Here is a 19,781-nt window from a genome sequence, read left to right on the forward strand (position 1 = left end):
CGTGAAGGATTAACATAGCCGACCTAGGCTACTAAACTGCTTTGTGTAGATACAATCGCGGTTACTGTTCCTGTAAACTTCGTCCTTGGCGTGTTTGTGAAGGACTGTGGATCGTTTTACTTTCGCAAATGTAAGCATTTAGACCAGGGATTCGTAATTTTTTTTACTTGCGGCATCCTAAAAAAATCTTGAATATTTCGCGGCACAACAATAGGTTAATTTTACAATCACTTTCAACACACGACAAACTATATGTAAATTATTTTAAATGGGTTGTGCGTATTAAAGTCTAGAATGCTTGCGTGTATGCCTATTGGTAATGCTAATAATCACTGAGTTAGACCCGTGATTCGCAAATTTTTTGACTTGCGGCACCCTTGAGTATTCATAAATAGTTCGCGGCACCCTTCGTATAGTTTTCGCTTAGTGATTTACTCCAACGTCACAAAAAACGGAATTGAAACCAAGCATGTCGTTAAAAAACCTTCACGATTTGCGACACCCTAATCGTACACAAAACATTGTATAAGGAAGCCTACAAATTGAGTAACAATGGAATTAAAAAAAATTGGAAAAATCTCTCGATCTCTTTGAGCGTTGAAAACCGGTTGGAAAGGACTGATTTCGATCTACAATATTATTAGCGCATGTTTTTTTTTTATCAAACCTATTGTGTTTGACTTGTTTGGCCGTCTTTCTTGATTGCATGGTTCTAAACATTGTCCCTTCATCTTTCGGCAAGGCGTGTTTGTCGGGCTTTTTTCCCATATACCAGGCTGGCAAAAGGTGTGCCAGAGTTTACAACTTTTCCGCAAAAACGCAAAATAATAAACAATTGTATCTCGAGAAATCTTTAATGCATAGTTTGTGGCTTTTAACCCGCCTAATCACAATGCTCAAGATACGACAAAAGGTAAACAAAATTAGACCGCTACCAACTACAAATAAAAATTGTAAAATTGTAACAGTGTGACTAGGAAGATAATAATGCAAAATATTTCTTTAACAAAAAAACGTGTTTTTTTTCTTGTTGTAGTCTTACAAGTGATTAAATTTTGTTTAAAAATCTATTGCTAACCCTTTAACTTCGGGCTACCTCAATGTTTGGAAATGCTGTTATGGGGAAAACGAATGTATTTTGATCAGCGATGTCAACATCAACGTTCCTTTTATTAGATCCTAAAACTTTTGTTGTTCAGTAGAGCTAAAATCTTGTTGATGTTAAACACTTGGCGATTGTATCTGCTAAACGTGCACACGGGCAGCAGCGATATTGGTAATTTATCGTACTTTCAATGCGAAAAGGCAATTGCAAGGGTCTGCAATCGGCAAAGCGTGAAATTTAAAGTAAACTGATCAACAGTTGTAGTAAACTACACCTTTTTGGTCGTTTTCACTTCAGCCAAATCACGACTCTACATTGCTTATAGTATCACAGCTGTAATGATTGTCTTGTTTTTCGAGTCTTTAAATATTTTCTGGTCTTATGGCAGTTTTACAAACTTTGTTATTTTGGTTGCAAGATAGAGGTTATATTTTATTTGACCAAAAATAGGTTTCGTGGCCAACAAAACATGTTTTTTCACGACTTAGCTCTAAGGCAGGGGTTCCTAAAGTTTTTTAACGCAGTTTACTAAAAAAGAGTTTCGGTTCTCGTGGACCAAGGCGGTACAATTGTATTTTAGAAATGACGTCATGAATTGACGAGAAGACGGTGCCACACGTTGTTTTCAATTAAACTCTTTTTTTAAATATTTATTTGATTGTTCAATTTGTACTCTAAGAATTCATTTAGGCCTTCATGGACCCCCTATAACTTGTCCAGGTGCACCTAGGGGTCCACCAATCCAAGTTTAAAGAACCCCTACTCTGGGTTGCAAGCCAAGCGTTTTCTTCATAATGAAGTGCAATACTTTTAATCTGTATTGAAGAACGACATATTAAATTTACTGCTAGTCTATATACTGATAACTAAAAAAATGATAAAAGTGGTGAAAGAAGTGTCGAAATCGAGGGTTCTTTATTTAAGAATTTAAAACGCAACATTGTTTTTTTTGTTGGGTAAACCTTAGTTAAGAGACAAATTACCAGAGGAGCTGTTTTTGATTAATATTACTATGCCTGGTAGCAACAGTTTGTATATTGTCTTTTTCATTTCCTAAATGACAACGTCAAACGGCTTTAATTTACCACACGCACTCAAATACGTGGGAAAATGTCAGATGTAATTTCCTACCACCTCCATTTAACTGCCTGGAACGGTTTAATCGCAGTTTAACGCATCTGGAGTTCGTCTACTTGGTTTACTCTTTATGGCGAAAGTGCGATCTTTCGGTCGATCTTAATTATGTCGGAAATTGTGGCTATCCACATCAAGCTATTTCATTGATTAAGATTGGTTAAGGCGCTAACAACAGAAATGTCCAATGCTTTGCGAGTCATTTAGAGCAGTGGTTCTCAACCAATGGGCCACGGAAACATTTTAAGGTGGGCCACAAACCAATTTAAAAAAAGCTAGGTTTATTGAAAAATTTGCTTTCATTTGTGTCACTATACTTAATTTTCCAGGAATAATGGCTTGGGGAGGAATTGAGAAGGAATGTAAATTAAATGTAAAATTATTTTTCAGCAGCAAGTATCTCACTAGTGCACGGTTGCATAAATATTCTGTTTTGAAACATGATGTGTTGTCTTTTGTTATGTTTTTTTTTTCTTTCAAGAAAATTTATTGAGCCACAAATTTTTTGTGCAACAAATAATAGGCCACGAAATAAAAAAGGTTGAGAACAACTGATTTAAATAAATGTATTGGTTTTTTTTTCGGACAGACTGGATGTGGAATCCATCGCAAAAGTTCGACTCAATTTTATTGCAACGATATCACTTATTGAAAAAAATATAACTTTTATAAAGTTACCCCGAAAACAAGTTTTGGTGCTTTTGTTTATGTTCTTATTTTGTTGACCAATATATTCACGGAGCTACCTTAAACTCGATTTTGATGTGTTCTTTAACTGGGATGTATCGGCTCCCTTTTTCACCTATCGGCCGACTTTTATTTTAAAATTTCGGTTCACAGAAAAAGGGTGGCAGCCAAAGGATTAAGGCAAAAAATTGTTACAATTTAATCCTAATTGCATAACTTGACTATTGTCAATGGTCGTAACTTCTAAATCAAGTAAACTGTACGTTCGACGACGAACAGCTTTGATCCGCCCGTTTAACCAAAACCGAAATAGCTCCGGTGTAAGAGCTGGGCCAATCGGTTGACAAGCGCTTGTCGATTAGGCCTGTCGTTACAACGGTGCTTTTTAGGTTTTGGCTTGAGCGCAAACGTCAGTTCCGGTCTGTCTAGCAGCGAAGTGGCTAGTCAACCTTTTTAACTCGCTAGATAAGATCTGCAAATCGCGACGCCGCGTCACTCAAAACAGCTGACAGCTGGCGTTCGGGCCGGGAAAAAGCAAGGGTTGCGAAATAGCAGTGCGCGTTTTTTTCCGTCGCTTATAACTTGCTACATTTTTGTCTCGGCCGCAGATTGAATGGCGCTGATAACCGAGAAAATGCGCCGCAAATTATTGGGTGCTGACCAACTTCTTCAGCAGACATTATTTCGTCCGACTTTATTACACTCCGAAATACGAGTTCGCGCAATAATTATCCATATACCAAGCTTGCATTATTTCCTGCAATAATTTTAGAACATTTTGAAAACACTATTCTCTAAGTTTAAGCTACCCTGCCAATAAGAATATATTTACTAATGAAAATATTTTAGTGGTTATGTTGAAGTGACTTTAATCTGTGGTTATTTCGTTTGTTTTAAGGGGTGTCGATATATTTTTAAGCTTTGATTTTAAGGCGACTTCATTTTCACTTTTTTGTCTTAAACCAACGTCAATTGATTTTTCAGTAACGGTAATAAACTTACCCGAAGTGAATTTTCGGTAGTACATGTTACTTAGATTATGTACTTTTTTATTTTAAAATGATTTAAATTGTTTTTTCAGTCGTTTTTAATTTATTTCAAGTCAATTTTTTAAAGTTCATTTTGAGGCGACTTTCTTTTCTTTTCTTTTTACCGAGCTTCTTTATTATCCAGAGCCCGTGAATCCGGTGTCTCGAGTCCTCCTTGAAGCCGGAACACACGGAAGACCCGGACACGTCCACGACCCCGGATTCGACGTCACCTCAAACTCCGGATCCACGACGCACACAACAACAGGAGGAGGATCATCGGGAAGAATGGTTGTGACGCATCAAGGTGGATCTTCTTCATCTTCAGGATCTACGGGAGAGGGCTCTTCCCGAAGAGTCGTGGTGACCTCCGGAGGATCAACATCCGCAGGAGGATTGGACGGATTTGACAACGCCGGAGGAGGATCTTCAAGAGTCGTAATCACTCATCACGGAGGAAGCAGCTCTTCTTCAACAGGAGGAGGCGGTAACTTCACAAGAAGAGTCGTAGTCACCCATGGCAGCTCTTCTTCAACAGGAGGAGGCGGTAACTTCACAAGAAGAGTCGTAGTCACCCATGGTGGGTCCTCTTCGTCTTCCCGAGGACTTGATGGCAGATTCGTCACTTCGCAAGGAGGCTCCTCCTCTTCCCGTGTTGTGTCCGGAGGAAGTTCGTCTTCATCCTCTTCTTCCTCCTCGAGTGGACAATCTTCTTCCCAGGGCGGTGGTTCCTCCATAAACGGAGGCAGATCTCGGGTCGTTATCACTTCGCAAGGTGGCTCCTCATCCCGTGTTGTGTCCGGAGGAGGTTCGTCTTCTTCCTCTTCCAGTGGTGGATCATCTTCCGGAAGTTCCTCGTCTTCTTCACAAGGTGGAAGGCTTTCCGCTGGAGGTGTAGGGCCAGGAGGCGAATTTGAATTTCGACCGGAACGTGAGTTTAAACGTGATACGTAAAAAATGTTTTATCTTCATATTCATATCTTGCTTTATACCTCACATGTTAATTGATAATCGCCTAATTGTTTCGTATCTTGGCTGCAAAGTATCAGGCAGGATTAATTTATTTCTTTTATTTTTAAATATTCAACTGTCAAAATACTGACAGCAACTATTATGTTTATCTTTTGTTAACCGCGTTTAAAATAGTTCAAAAAGGCCAACCTCAGGCAGCAGTTTTGACATTTTAAAGTCATGGGATCCTGCTGCAAATTATTGAAGACTTACACTTTTTTCCCGGCAGTACCCTAAACTCACATTAATGCAAGGAATACCTTGATCTCCAGCAAATTATCCTGTAAGTCTTTTAAAACAAACGGTATCGGGGTCTAACTTGTGCAGTAAACCGTCTGGAAATACTGTTGAATTTCACATACAACAGTAATCGGCAAACCGAGGAACAACAATGGCACAAACCATTGCGTGCTGCCAGTTGTTTCATGAATATATATTGGCTCCACTGGAATCTTTTTTGGGCGACTAGTTCACAAAATGTTAAACAACATATCTAGGGATGCTGGATATCAGTTCGATACTGATACCCGATTTTTTTTTTTAAATTATAGTGATTCAATCCTATACCAAATGACGTCATTTCTATGTCCAAACTAATTAAATATATAAAGTTAAAACATTCAAATGTTTTTTTTTTTCAGGTTATCAGGCCAAAATTTACTTTAGCAGTCAGAAGTTTAGTTAACAAAAGGCTGAAACTTTCATATCAATTTGATTTCGGATAGGCGACGGACGTACCACCAGTATTGTAATGACTTAAGTCATTGACTTGACTTAAGTGCACTTCAGTCACTTTTTTTAAATAACTTGACTTGACTTAGGTCTATTAGACAAATAACTTGACTTGGAATTAAGTTATTTTTTTGTATTTTTCATTGAAATTTATCTCAAGTTTTGTACATTAGACAATTTTATTGCTGTACATTGCGATTGTCTTATTTTTTAATTGAATTGTTGCTCATAATCGGACAAGTTAACCAACTTTCATAGTTTAACAGTTTACTTTTATGTCAATGACATGAAATTGACTTGCTCTCATATTGACTTGAATGGGACTTGACTTGGGCAACCGATGATTTGGACTGGGACATGACTTAATACTTTTGAAAAAGACTTGACTGGGACTTAAGTCGTTTCAAAATGACTTGTTTACAACACTGCCACGTAGCATCGGGTAACGGCTTCTATCCGATATTACCGGGCATGCCTAAACATGACTCTCCCATGTGGCAGAGCCGCGCCGGAGCGGAACAATCGAGAGGTGCAAGCGAGCGCAGAAGACGGACCTGGTCATCCTCACCGACGGATCGTGGAGCGTGGGTCCGCGAAACTTCGAGAAGATGCAGAACTTCCTGGTGGGCCTCATCGACTCGTTCACGATCGGATTCGACGGAGTCCTGGTCGGAATCGCTCAGTACTCGGACAACGCCAGGTGAGGAGTTTGCGTCAGTTGTATAAGCGGACGCCTCCGTTTACGTGCGTAGACGGGAGCTCTGTTGTAGCTGAACTCGGTAACGATTTGAAAACAAGCGCCTTGATCCTCGAAATAAGTGTGGCATGTCAGATTTCGCCTCTTTCGATTTGATACCTCAAAATGATTTATTTTAATACACGAGTCGGCCCAGTATAGTTGATCGTTCTAGCCTGGATTAAAACTGTATTTTTTAGATGCAATAATACCCCTTTTGATTCGATTTTCGTTTTACCAAATGTAAAAAATATGTTTTGAAACCACCCGAATAAGCTTATGCGATCGAATTTCGATTTAGACAAATACAATGTTTCAGTTAGATACAATGAAAGCACACCACATTAAACCAATCCCAGTATTGAATGCATTTTTTACGCCTGTACACTCAAAAAGTTTCGCCTAAATTGCCCGTATATTGCTCTCATACCTTCGTTCACATTCTATTTTTTGATAATCTATTTAAAATATGGCGGTACAAAAAAAATTTTGGCGCGTAGTATCACGCACCCACACAGCAAAGCACCCATTAAAGGGGCCACGCAATGACCCCCGGCCTAGCCCTTTGATCAAACGTGTATCCGACAGAAACTCGACTTCGGATATAAGACATCCAAATTCCAGACAGTATAAATGACCTGGACATCCTGTAACCTACACCACCTTAGGTCTCACCGCAAGCCTGTTGCAGATCTCATTACTCCTATCTAAGTCGCAAAGTCCAAGGACATTGCAGTCGGCCCATTTCCTTATTCGGACACCAGCTCCTTGTTGCTACGTCATCGTACGTCACAGTGGTCGCGCTTTGTGACGTACGCGCGATCAGATACGACGCGCAGGTCGGCCGAAGAAATGCGTGACGTCATTTTTGGTTTCCGACGGCGCAAAAATCGCGAAAGAAAAATCGCCCGGGCGGAATTTTATCTTTTTTCGCTTTTCTTCTGGAATGTTCCACGAATAAGTTCAATGGGGATTTGAAACACTGCTTTCTGTTTCTCGTGCAAACTAACAGAGAAAGCCCTCAAGTAATTGGGAATAAAGCAAAACCCTGAAATAACCAAAATATTTGAAAAAATTTTGCCGCAATTAAATTTAGCCGTCGTATCATTTTTTCTAATTAATTTGGAAATGGAAATCTAATGTCCGCGTGCCAAGTTAATGGTTTCCTAGCTATGGCGAGAAATTTGACGAAAAAAAGTAGGCCAACAGCAAAACAATTTTTTCGCGTTTTTTTGTCCAATGTTCATTAGCCACCAGTGCGTTTCTTAGGGATTTGTAACACCGTCTGCAGCTGAAGAAAAAAGTTAGGACTAAGAGGAACGTTTTCGTTAAAAGCTTTTAACGACTGTCCCCAGCTATATTTTAAAGGAGAGTAATTGACCGACCCGACTGCTGGCTCTGTTTTCTCAGCACGGTTCAAGGCTAATTGTTGTGATTCTAGGCACGTCACGGCGCCCAAACCGGTTCAACTCTCATGTACGTGGTTGCTTTTGTGGCAATTTTAAGTATCCGTAGACAAAACTGGCTTTCCGTTTTTAAATATCGTTCGCCACTTTGGCATCGGTCCTCGGATAAACAGTGTCGGTGTATTTTGAACAATACCACCTGCGAATTGGTTTTGTTCACATTTAACCTTTCATTAGTGCGAAATCCATTGTAAAAAAAGTTTTATGCCTTGCACTTCACGAAAAAGAAATTGCGTTGACGTTGTTATGATTGTAGACGCAAACAGTTTTACTTTGCAAACATATTTTTGCGCTACTAATTTTAAGGCCGTTTTGCAGTATAAACAGTACTATCAAATAACAGTCCTATCGCCTTGGAAGATCAAAATACACATCCTTGCCATAAAAAATAAAGATATGCGCGCCGCCGTTGACAAGTGGGGCCATTTAGGGATTAAACTTAAGGATTACGGTCAAGGCGAAATGTTGTTTCTATTTCAAACTTTTAAATTGCTGGCTCAAAGCTGTCGCTATGCATTATGCGTGGGACAGCGACATGTTATCGTGTTGCAATCTTTTGATCTTCAGAAGATTGTTCTGTTTGTTGTGGGGCATTACTGCAACGAAATGTTTTGCGTCGAAACTGTGTCCTGTGCTCCAGTGACGTCAAAGCAATGGAAACTTTCACGGGATATTACTGTTTTGGATGCTAAAGGCATTATAGGGACATAGTTTGACGGAAAATGCATTATTGGTTACAAGGCTTGCTGCATAAGTATGAACAATTTAAAGTCGTTTTTATGGTACTGAGTTTGACGCTTAGCATATGAAAACACGCAAGTAACATTTAAAAGTTTCCATTTAACTATGGGCAATAACTTTGGTACACAGCAATTATAGAAATCAGTTATATCAATTTTATCCGTTTTACAATCATTTAGTATAACGCTCAACCTAATTATTACGATTTTTAGCGACCTTTTTAGTGCGATAAACCCCAAGTTATTTGACTGAAAGCTGCTGTAGCCAAGACATGGTTAGAAAAGTTCGTGTCCCGATATATGTTCGAAGGGTCAATCACAAGTAACACTTCTGTTTAAATCAGGGGTTCTATAAACTGGGGTCCATGAACCCCTTGAGGGTATGTGAAGTAGTTTTAGGGGGCCCATGAAGCCTTAATTGAAATATTAGTGTATATTTGAAAAGCAATCAGTTTTTCAAAGACAAGTGTTGAATTGAAAATATAACGTTTTTGCACTGAATTTATATGTAGACTTCATTGCGCTTTTCCTTTTCAGGCCATAAACAGCAGATTTTTAAAGTCTATTTGTATTTTGACATCAATTTATGACGTCATTTCTTCGATTCCTTGCCTACTCTGGTCTGCGCAAAACATATTTTTAGAGGTCTACGGTTAAAAAAGTGTAAGAACCCCTGGTTTAAACGTTGCTCTTACGTAAACCCTCGATTTTTACTCGAGCACGTTTTAACTTCACAGAACGGAGTTCAACCTGAACGATCACGTGACCCAGGAAAGCCTGGCAGAAGCGATCCGCAACATCCCTTATCTTGGGGGGAACACCGCCACCGGACAGGCGCTCGACTACATTCGCGAGAAACTTTTCACCACCGCCGACGGCGCCAGGCCAGGTAAGATACAGGGAAAGGATATTTTCTAGTTTTCTAGGCTTGGTAACAACAGTTTGTGAATAACAGAATAAGGTTGGAATTTCAATTTGATAATATCATGTTTGTTTTTTTAATTACGAATATTGAAACACTTTTTTGATGATTAAACTGGTTTAGCTGCTTCGACTGACCCCGCCGGGTCAATAAATCCGGCATATTTTCCTTAATGAAGATAAATTACAGTTGACATGATGTCCAATCCAATTCAACACTAAATTTTGATGAAACTTTTAATGTGAACGACAATTTATCAAGGCTCACTAAATTTTTTATTGCATAGTTATTTATATTTCCTTCGTATAACGGAAATTAGATCTTAAGACTGTTTATTTTTAAAACAGATAAAACATAAAATCATTTCTTAAAATCTTTCAGAAATATATACATTACGCCTATAAGGCATCATCAGTTTCTTAATTTAGAATGATATCCATGAAGACAAAGAATCTTTCTTTTACATTTTATTGTCCGCGGAAGATCCTTACTTTTCTAAAGTGTTTCAGCTTATAACGGAAATTGGTGCTGGTCTAGAATCCTACCACAACTCACATTAATTGGGTTAGGGTGCGGGTTAGCGTTTTGGGTTAGGGTGGGTCAAGTATTATTATTAAATAATAAATAAAATAATACTTGACCCACCCACACCCAAACGCTAACTCGCACCCTGACCCAAATATTGTGCGTTGATTTAGTAAATGTGGTAGGATTCTAGACCAGCGCCCGGAAATTAAGTTAATTAACTTCAAAACATTTCAAATTCGCCCGCGATCGTAAATTATAACAGCTCTCCGACCCGCGAGTGTCAGCTCTTACAGCTATCTGGCCTTTGATGAAAAAAGTTTGGTGACCCCTAACTTGAATGATCCGTTTTCTCCTCATATTTCCGTCTTAGAAACTGAGTATAAAGCCATGTAATATATCTCACCGTTTTAAAAGTTTTCGAAAGCCTTGTTACGAAAGCGTAAATGTTGAAAATCGTTTGATTTTTTAGTATGACAAAAAAGCATTGAGCATGTATAAAATGAAAAAGTTTGTATCGTGTTCTTTGAGAAGCTTTCAGTAACAAATGTGAAAAAATATTTAAAATTAAAAAAAATGTATCGTGCAGAAAAGTAATCACAGTTAATGAAAAAAATCGAATTAATTCTGAACCCCACCGTCTAACTCAGGGGTTCTTAAACTGGGGTCCATGGACCCCTTGGGGGTCCGTGAACTACTTTTAGGGGGTTCATGAAGGTCTAATTAAAATATTAGTGTATATTTAAGAAGTAATTAATTTATTTAAAAAAAACAGTTTAATTAAAAATAAAACGGTTTTGCACTAAATGTATTTACACTCCATTTCACTTTCACATTTTTGGACCAAAATCAACAAATTTATGAAGTCTATTTGTACTGTGACGTCAATTTATGACGTCATTTTTAATTTTTTTTGCCTAAAGTGATCCACGCGAGATGAAAGAAAATTTTAGGGGTCCGCGGTGAAAAAAGTTTAAGAACCCCCGGAACTCTATTACGCTTTCAAAAAAAAATTCAGTTTCTTGAATGGAGCCGATTTATACTTCGCAATTGAAACGGAAATTCCTGTTCACTTTGTAGCAATACGAGCTGAAAGCTGCGATTTCGAAACCCGTTTTTGACGGATCCACCTGGATCAACGAATCCGGCTATCATGTCGTCATTTCACGCGCGAAATTCGATCTCCATAACGCAAACTCGAATCGCAAATGACAGCTTTCCGCTAATCGGTTGACCACCTGGCAGCCGGGGTTTGGCTTTTCGTAAGGCCTGTAATCGCTTGGAAACTTTAACCCACGGCGTGGGGTCGTGAACATTAGGGATGCCTTAAAATATGCTTTATTACCGTGGAAAGGCCATTTATGCCTGTGAATCTGTGCTTTTTACTGTGATTTAAGGAACGGAAACTGTCTTTTAAAATATAGCTGTAACTACTGGCGTGGTTAATAGTTGAAAGAGCGCTATACTAAAATAAACTGGTCTCATGAATTTTTTCACTCAGGCCAAACTTAAATAAATCTGCCTAGAGTTTAAATTTAAATGAAGCATAATATGGTCTGTAAAGGTGTATGGTTTAGTCAACCAAATATGCTGTTTTAATGTATCCGTCCATCTTTGTTGCATTTGTTTAAAATATAATTTATAACAAAATATAATTTGCATTCCCATCATGTACGTTTTTCCTTCCCATAAAATGCGTTTCGTTCAATCGTTTTACGCCAGTATTTCTCAATCTGTTTGGATGGCCATCCCAAATTGGGTCGCCGACTGCAGTAGTTAGGGTTATTTTTGGATTCTGAGCAAATTTTGTTCAAAAAGTCATTACTGCTATGGCCTTTTTAGTGCTTTGTTCGCATCATATTATGCTAACAAAAAAGATTTAGTTATATTGCCAAAACTCTGCTTTAAACCCACGTGATTTGCCGCGAAAAAAGGTTAAGAAACACAGTTTTAAGCGGACTCGATTTAATGCGGAAATTAGATTGGAACCACTTCAAATAAACCCGACGACGAGCTCAACTCGTCGTTTTGACATTTGTGAAAATGAAAAAATGTTGCGTTGAGCTTCAGTCTGTGGTAATTTGCTTTCAACCACTTCCAGCAGTCAAACGTCGCTGACTAAGTCCAATGTCAAATTATAGTATCCGCTTACATTGCTCTATAGCTAGTCTATAGCTTATTAGCAAACACAACGCCGGCCCTTAGATAATTATCACAGCGCTTTGACTAAAATTTTCGTGGCAAAAGAGTGCCGGCCTCGAAGATAGCCATAAAAACCTGGCCGTTTTGCCAGCCGCCGATAGACATTCTAGATTGTGTAAACATAATTACAGGTACTTTTGCTGTAGGCGCGATAGCAGTCAAGGTCTGTTACAGCTTGACGTTGACGTTTCTACTGTAAGCGTCCGTCATGTCAAACTTTACACAACTGTTTTCGAAGTTTTCTCATTAGAGTGAATGAGTGGGAGATTTAAGCATTGCGCGAACCGTATTTGGCCATACGACAACTTCTTAATAGACATTTATTTTGCACGCATTTACTGCGATTGTACCTTTGGGTTGCTGTGTATGTCTTATGGGTACGATCAGAGAAAGAAAAAGAAATTAATGAAAGAACTTAATGAAAACGATGTTAATGCTTCATTTAATGGAAACAAACAGCAGAAACTATCCCTTTAAAAATAAAAATTGTTTTCGACCTTTTTTAATGTCAAGTAACCACCAGTAGAGCGGTTCCTCGAACACCTATAATAGGTACGCGTTGAACCAAATCCGAATCGAATTTCGTCGGGACTTGGGCAAAATAACCCACTTAAAAAAACTGGCTTATGGGAGCTGGAATCCAAACCGCATAACCCCAGCAAGCCGTAAATGCGACGCGCTAAGTCAACGGGATCGTATACGGTTCTCGCGCCGTGTTTTTGCAATCGCGCCTTTGTTGAAAAGGAGATTATGGTTGGCGACGCGGGGGTCCTCTCTTGTTGTGAATGTCAAGGCGCCGAGTCTTGTGAATTCTGGCAAATAGGTTTTGCGTTGCTCTTGATGGTTTCTGAGTAAGTATCGGCCCTGTTGAAAACACACATAACCGATTCATTAGGAAAAGGGCACGAAGTTGACTTCTTAGCAAGGCGATTGCGGTCAGGTTTGATCATCGACAGTTATTACCTACAAACAGGCGTGGATTTTTCTGGATTTTTCTTTGTGGTCATGAATTTTTTTAAGAGATGACATCACAAAGTTGCGTTCTAAAGTGACGTCACAACGTTAAATTAAAAGGCGATGTCAAAAAATTACATCTAAACGTGACGTTATAAAAAGTAATTTAAGGACACTACATAGTTCGTTTATATTGGTAAAGTTTTACGTTAAATATAGATGTCACTTTCCCTACAAAATCCACTTTACAAAGATTTTATCGATTCTTACAAAGCGAAAAAACGCCTTTATACTGTTTGAGTTGCATAAGTTTAGACAACCATAACCCAGCCCTCCTCTGTCCGAATAAAGTTCCGTGTCCGCTTTGTTAGCTTTTCAAAAAATGTAATCGCCATACAAGTTGTCCCCTAAAAAACTGCTCGCCTAACGCGGCTTGTGGATTTGATCTTTCATGGTTGGTACACAAGCATAAAGGTTGCGCGTCTGGCGCAAAACGCAAGCGCCGTCCAGTTTCACACACAACGCGTAGCTTTACCAGCAAATTTTTTTCTAACCGAAGGCGTCAAAGTCAAAATATATCAACTTTCCGCAACCGAAAGAGTTTTTTTGTAAAACGTTTTACGTCGACACCAGACCCGTCTTGTGTGGACCAACCTTAAGACTGAAATCCGTTACTTCACCAGGAGTGAGCAAGACAGCGATCATCATCACTGACGGAGAATCGATCCTGGATTCGGTCACCGAACCTGCTCGAAGACTGAGGGAGGCCAACGTCACTGTATTTTCCATCGGTGTGGGAGCCGCTCTCAAGTTAGTGATGGAGTGGATATTTTTTTTAATTTATTTTTCATGTAAAGTAATTATTATTTATTAATATAGTGATGCAGTGGATATTGCAATCGGGAAAAGTCCCCCAGAGTATTGTGTAGTTTGGCGTAAATCAGGTTTGTTTTGTGTGCGTTGTGCGTGGTACTTTTTTAGTTTTGACGGATTGTTGTCCGCGATTTTTACAGGTAAGTTATGTACGCGGTATCCCGATTTACACTATACTCCGTAAGTCCTGAACAACGTCTTTAATTATAATGTCGTGAAATGAATATTGAAAGGTTCTCTCCTTGAATTTTTCTGGGTGTGAGCTATGTAAGCACCAAAAAAGGTTTATTTGTAATCTTCGTTTTAAAGCGTTTATAATCTTGCCAAAAAAGGTGGTCTCTTTAAAGCACACTACTATACTTTTTTAAATCCTGTTTCTTAAAAAAATCACATAAATACGGCCCCGACAGTTTTTAGGTGGCCATAATCTAAGCGCATTCGAAACACTTGGCAATAGCTTCTGTATAGACATACCCTGAAAGCGTTGCGCCATATTTTATTCTTGGCGGCTTGTCACTGACCGGATGTCGCGCTTAATTTAAATATTAGTATTTATTATCAGAATGGCCGAGTGGCGCAAACGCCAACAGTCCAACACTAGGCTCAATCTGTAGCTCGCTGGTTCATAAAACCAAATGAACTGTACCACACAACGCCCAAAACCAGACTGGTGGGGTTCGTTAGAAAAAAAAAAATTTCCTTTACAAAAAGGAATTGCCCTTTAGCATTAAAACAAAGGCGGAAAACCAGTAGTGGTCGTAAGAGCAAAACGCAAAAGTAGCAAGGCAACAGAACAAATAAACGGGTGGTAAGGTGAATTAAACAAAACTACACAGAAGGCAATAAAGAAAAGTAAAATACTTGATTTTGCATTACACATGCGCTTGACTCCAGACTCTGCGGACTCTCGCAGAGGCGAGCACTTAAATTTGAAAATAAACAAAGCGATTGTGACGTCACAGGTCCGAGTTGATTGACATCGCCTCGAAGCCGAGCACGTCACACGTGTTCTCGGTGAACAAGTTCGACGACATCGAGGGTATCAAGGACTCTCTACTGAGGGACGTCTGCCAATCTATAGGTGGGAATATGCTTAAACAAGGATATTTTTAATAATACTGTGCAAGTGACGCCGGCAGTCCTTAGCCCAGAGGTTCTTAAACTGGGGTACATAGACCCCTTGGGGTCGGTGAACTAATATTAGGGGTCCATAAAGGCCAAATTAAAATATTAGTGTATATTTGAATAGTTATTATTATTTTTTTTAATTCCCCCCCCCCCTCCCGTTGACTTAAACCATCGGCATATAAGTGTATTTGTATTGTGACGTAAATTTATGAATAAATCAGCATATTTTTGAAGTCGGTTTGATTGTGACGTCAGTTTATGACGTCATTTTTGTAAATTTCTTGCTTCCGTGGCCCAAGCGAAAATAATAGGGGTCCGCGGTAAAAATAGTTTAAGAACCTTTTATTTAACCCAAATGAACAGTTTCCAGTCAGCAATCGTACCCGGCCTTTTATTTTGTGTATTAGACGTGGATCGATATCATATCGCCCGAGTATCGGACAAGTGCCTGACTGAGTTACTAAACCCACCATAAAGTATTTGAACCTTTAAATGTCTTTGAGTAGTCCCAATTTTTTTCTGTCAAGCTTAAGCAGCTATTCGTTGTTGTATTGGCCGTTGTATTTATATTCCTTCGTTTTCGAATTATACTAAAAAAGTCAAGCGATTCAATTTTAGGTCACTGAGAGAAAATTTTTTTTTTTTGAAGTCTTTGAAATGTATTTTCTTCATAAAATCGTTCATTTATTCCTCAGCTAACGCTTATTACACTTTTACAATGTTCTTTAGACAAATCCGAGGTAAAACAAGATACGGAGTATTGACGTCACAAATAAAAATCTGATTTTACATTCTTGCAAAAAAAAATCAATTTTCGCAAAGAAAAAAACTCACCGTGGCCTAATAACACTCTTACTTTTGACTAACGCATATGAAAAATCTCACCATACCTTTTTCACAACGACCCAAATGCTAAACCTATAAGGATAACAGCAAAACTTTGGCTTTTTAGGCCACAATTTTCTTCAGTCAACTTTTTGTAAGCGAGCAATGCCTATGATATTAGCATAAACAAGTTCGAATTTAATTTATAAAAGCCATGTCTACGTATTGTTTACTCAATTTTCTCAATTTTTGAAGAAGTTTGCCCACAGCCAGTGTTAATTAATCTTTCCCAATTTTTCCCCAATTTTTTGGTCGCGACCCATAGCTTACTAGCCTACATTTTGGAGCATAATGTTTGAGGTTCTAGTGAGACGTAGTAAGAATATCAAAGCCCATACAGAAAGGGTATCATTTTGAACGTTTCAAATAATTCTTTAATAATTTTCAACATAAACTAGCCTAAATAATTAAAACATATTTCTATCATATCCTAAAAAAACATCCCATTTTCCGCAGCCGTATGCCGCTCCCTTGTAACTCCCGAGAACGGTCGTCAGGCCTGCGACAAAAACATGACTGTCCAGGGCACCAAGTGTGAGTTCATATGCGACCAGCCCAGGTACAAACTAGAGAAGGGCGGTCTCACTGTGGTTAGAACTTGTCTGGACACTGGACGCTGGGACAACCCGGAACCCTTCTGCATAGGTATGTGATTTTTTTTTTCGTGTATGTTTTTTTGTTCACGCTTTGGTAACCGTTATTTACCCTCGTGTCTGAAGTTAATTTTTTATCCTTGACATTTGCGCAAACACAATTGTGGCAACTTTCAAGTTAAAAGTATTTTTTCCTTTTTTTTTTCTTTGCAAAATAATACTTCTCTTTTTAGAGCCAATTTCAAAAATTAATCTTCTTTTCCATGTTAAATTATGGTGTATGTATAGGGCGTCGTAACGGATTATATTCTTCCAAGTCCTGCCACAGCCTTTTTAAGCTATTAATCGAAATAGGTGTCCAAAGCGATTCTGTTTTAATCTCGAATATCATAAAGGGTTTCATGGCAAAAAAACGCATTTACCAAACACACATAGTTTTATAAACCTACGTTCTTGTGCCTCTAGCGGCCTTGTGCGACCAACTCGAGCCGCCGCCAGATGGCAGGTACGAGTGCACGGACAACAACCGTGTGGGCAGCGTATGCACGCTCAGGTGCAGCGTCGGCTATAGGCCATTCGGATCCATCACCACTAGGTGTCAGGACAGCGCCAGGTGGTCTTCAAGGAACGCCGGCTGCGAACGTGAGTATGGGAAAGTGCTTTGTTTGAAACGCTAGAAAGGTCCATCCCTGTCAACTTAATGATGTATATTTAACAATTTTTAGGCCTAATTAAATTTAATTTCGTAAAAATATATCTCACTGCAATCCTAGAAAATCTATAGGTCTATTAGTGGTTTAGTCATAAAAGACATATTTTCTGAACAATTTAAGTCATTACATATTTTTAGAGAGTTGCCTGTGCATGAACATTTTTTATTTGCTGTTTTTTTCGGGTTGAATAACTTGGAAAAACCGACTTAAATTGTTCTTCGGAAATCTATTACGTCAATGTATAAGAACTCACAGCCATACTTTATAAACAATTGGCCTATGTTTTTTAACTGTTCATATTTTACCCATGTATAAAGGACACCTCTTAAATAGGCGAATCGTATTGGTTAACCGGCATTATTTTATGGGTAGATTAAAAGCACCATAATTGTATGTAAGAAGGTCTCGAAAAAAAAGTTCGTCAAACTTGTCATTTTTACGAGTACATTTTTTCTTCAATTGCATGCCGATACGATGTGCATTTTTCACTGAAATTCGGCAACCGCCCAACATTTACATCACGTTCAAGAAGACCATAAAAACGTCCCCATTTCGTCCGCAGTGATCACTTGCCCAGTAGCGATCGCGCCTGTCCACGGAACGGTCTCGTGCACGCTGGACAACGAGTACTCGTCCATCTGTACTTTCACATGCGACCAGGGATACGAGATGCAGGGAGAGGAGTCGTCGAGCTGTACCGCAACCACGCGCTGGTCCGTTGCCTTCCCAACCTGCTACAGTAAGTTGGCTGTTTTTTTATCGAAATATTCACTTTTAACTTGATTTTAAATTACCTTAGTGACCCTGGGGTTAAATCTAATGTCATGCGAAAACTACTCATTGATTCGATTTACTTTGCAGGTCAAACTTAAATCTCACTTGAAATCATAATTACGTGAATTGAAGGGATTTGTACAAGAAACTATAGATTCTTGAAAAAGCCCGACTTGAATTTGTCGAATGAGACAGAACCTATACGCAAATTAATATGATAAAAAAACAGATCTAAAACCTATAACTTAATCGGCCAGTGATCCTAAATTTAGTGAAACTCCAACCTTTATTTGAAAACAAAAACGTAAAAGTGAATTTTTTTTTATGTCAATGACGCTCGCTAAATGACTTGGGCTGGAACTTGACTTATTGTTTATGCAAAAGACTTGACTTGGACTTAAGTTAATTTATAAGTGACTTGACTTAGACTTGAATCATTTAAAAATAACTTGTTTACAACACCGATGGCCGGAGGTCGTGAGTTCGAACCTCGCCACAACCTATAAGTTTTTCCAGCCTGTCTTGCTTGCATCATCGATAGACAGATTGGTGAGTCTGTGATGACTTTCGGTGTGTATTTTACGCCAGTGTTCTTGTTTTTCAGTCATCACTTGCCCAGCATTGAACGACTTGGAGCACGGTAGCGTGGATTGTAGCGACAACCGCAACTACGCGTCGCGATGCGAGTTCGACTGCACGGCCGGTTACCAGCTGATCGGCTCGCAGTTCGCCACTTGCGGCGGTGTCGGGTCTTGGGCCTTCGCCAGGCGAGGGATATTCCCCGTATGCGAGAGTAAGTGCGAACCTATTTTTTGTTGTTTTTTTGTACGAAGAGGGTTTATTTTTTTTGTTCTGTGAGTTTTATTGTGTTAAAGCAGCGATTTAAAATCTTTATCCTGTTTTGCGGGCATTTTCATTATGACTGCGAGTTCTTAATTATTTTATATCCAAGAATAATACCTTCATTATTATGCGACTATTAATTTGTAGAAAATTATAACAGACATAAAATAGTGTAAAAATGGCAAAATAACTTTTTTTTAATATAGATTGTAACGCGTTCTGTGTTAGACAGCAACTATTAGTTTTGCGGTCCTAGACGTCATTTTGATAGTCCGGTAAAGGCAATTTAAATAACAAATGCTTTCTCCACGTTTTATTTGGGTACATTCAGGACTGTATTAACCATTCAGCGAAAAAAGCACGTGCTTAGGGCACCAGGGCAAGGGAGGCATGACAGAAATTTCCATAGCCGAATTTGTAATGGTGGCTTTGTGTTTAATAAAATAATCTGATTTGGTCAGACGGCACAGACCTCAAAAATTGCCTGGTTGAAAAAAATGTTTCATTTTTTTATTTCTCAAGTAGTATCTTAAACCTCTATGTTTTCGATGGATAATATCTTGTGTGGTTTATTGTCTTCATAATTTGAACGAAACATATAGGACACCAAAGTCTAAAGTGCTTATAGGTATAGGGCCTCTTAAAGGCACGATCCGGCCCTGGGTATAGTTGTAACCCAAAACAAAAACTAGGTTCAAAATAAAATAAATCATACAAAGCATGTAAAACA

At 38.8% G+C, this 19,781-nt stretch overlaps 1 protein-coding gene across 1 annotated transcript in view; it reads left to right on the top strand.

Moving 5' to 3' along the window:
- LOC146157324 (complement receptor type 2-like) overlaps positions 1 to 19,781 on the top strand; it is a 79,745-nt gene that overhangs the window by 29,570 nt on the left and 30,394 nt on the right. Inside the window, exons 4-12 of the mRNA XM_083388172.1 lie at positions 4,100 to 4,885; positions 6,199 to 6,397; positions 9,377 to 9,528; positions 13,926 to 14,052; positions 15,078 to 15,196; positions 16,585 to 16,773; positions 17,187 to 17,363; positions 17,997 to 18,173; positions 18,813 to 19,001. Of these exons, the coding sequence (XP_083244298.1) occupies positions 4,100 to 4,885; positions 6,199 to 6,397; positions 9,377 to 9,528; positions 13,926 to 14,052; positions 15,078 to 15,196; positions 16,585 to 16,773; positions 17,187 to 17,363; positions 17,997 to 18,173; positions 18,813 to 19,001 (2,115 nt within the window). The remainder of the gene's footprint in view (positions 1 to 4,099; positions 4,886 to 6,198; positions 6,398 to 9,376; positions 9,529 to 13,925; positions 14,053 to 15,077; positions 15,197 to 16,584; positions 16,774 to 17,186; positions 17,364 to 17,996; positions 18,174 to 18,812; positions 19,002 to 19,781) is intronic.

Source organism: Ascidiella aspersa, chromosome 4 (assembly GCF_963924565.1).
Source record: "Ascidiella aspersa chromosome 4, kaAscAspe10.2, whole genome shotgun sequence".
Classification (NCBI taxonomy): domain Eukaryota; kingdom Metazoa; phylum Chordata; class Ascidiacea; order Phlebobranchia; family Ascidiidae; genus Ascidiella; species Ascidiella aspersa.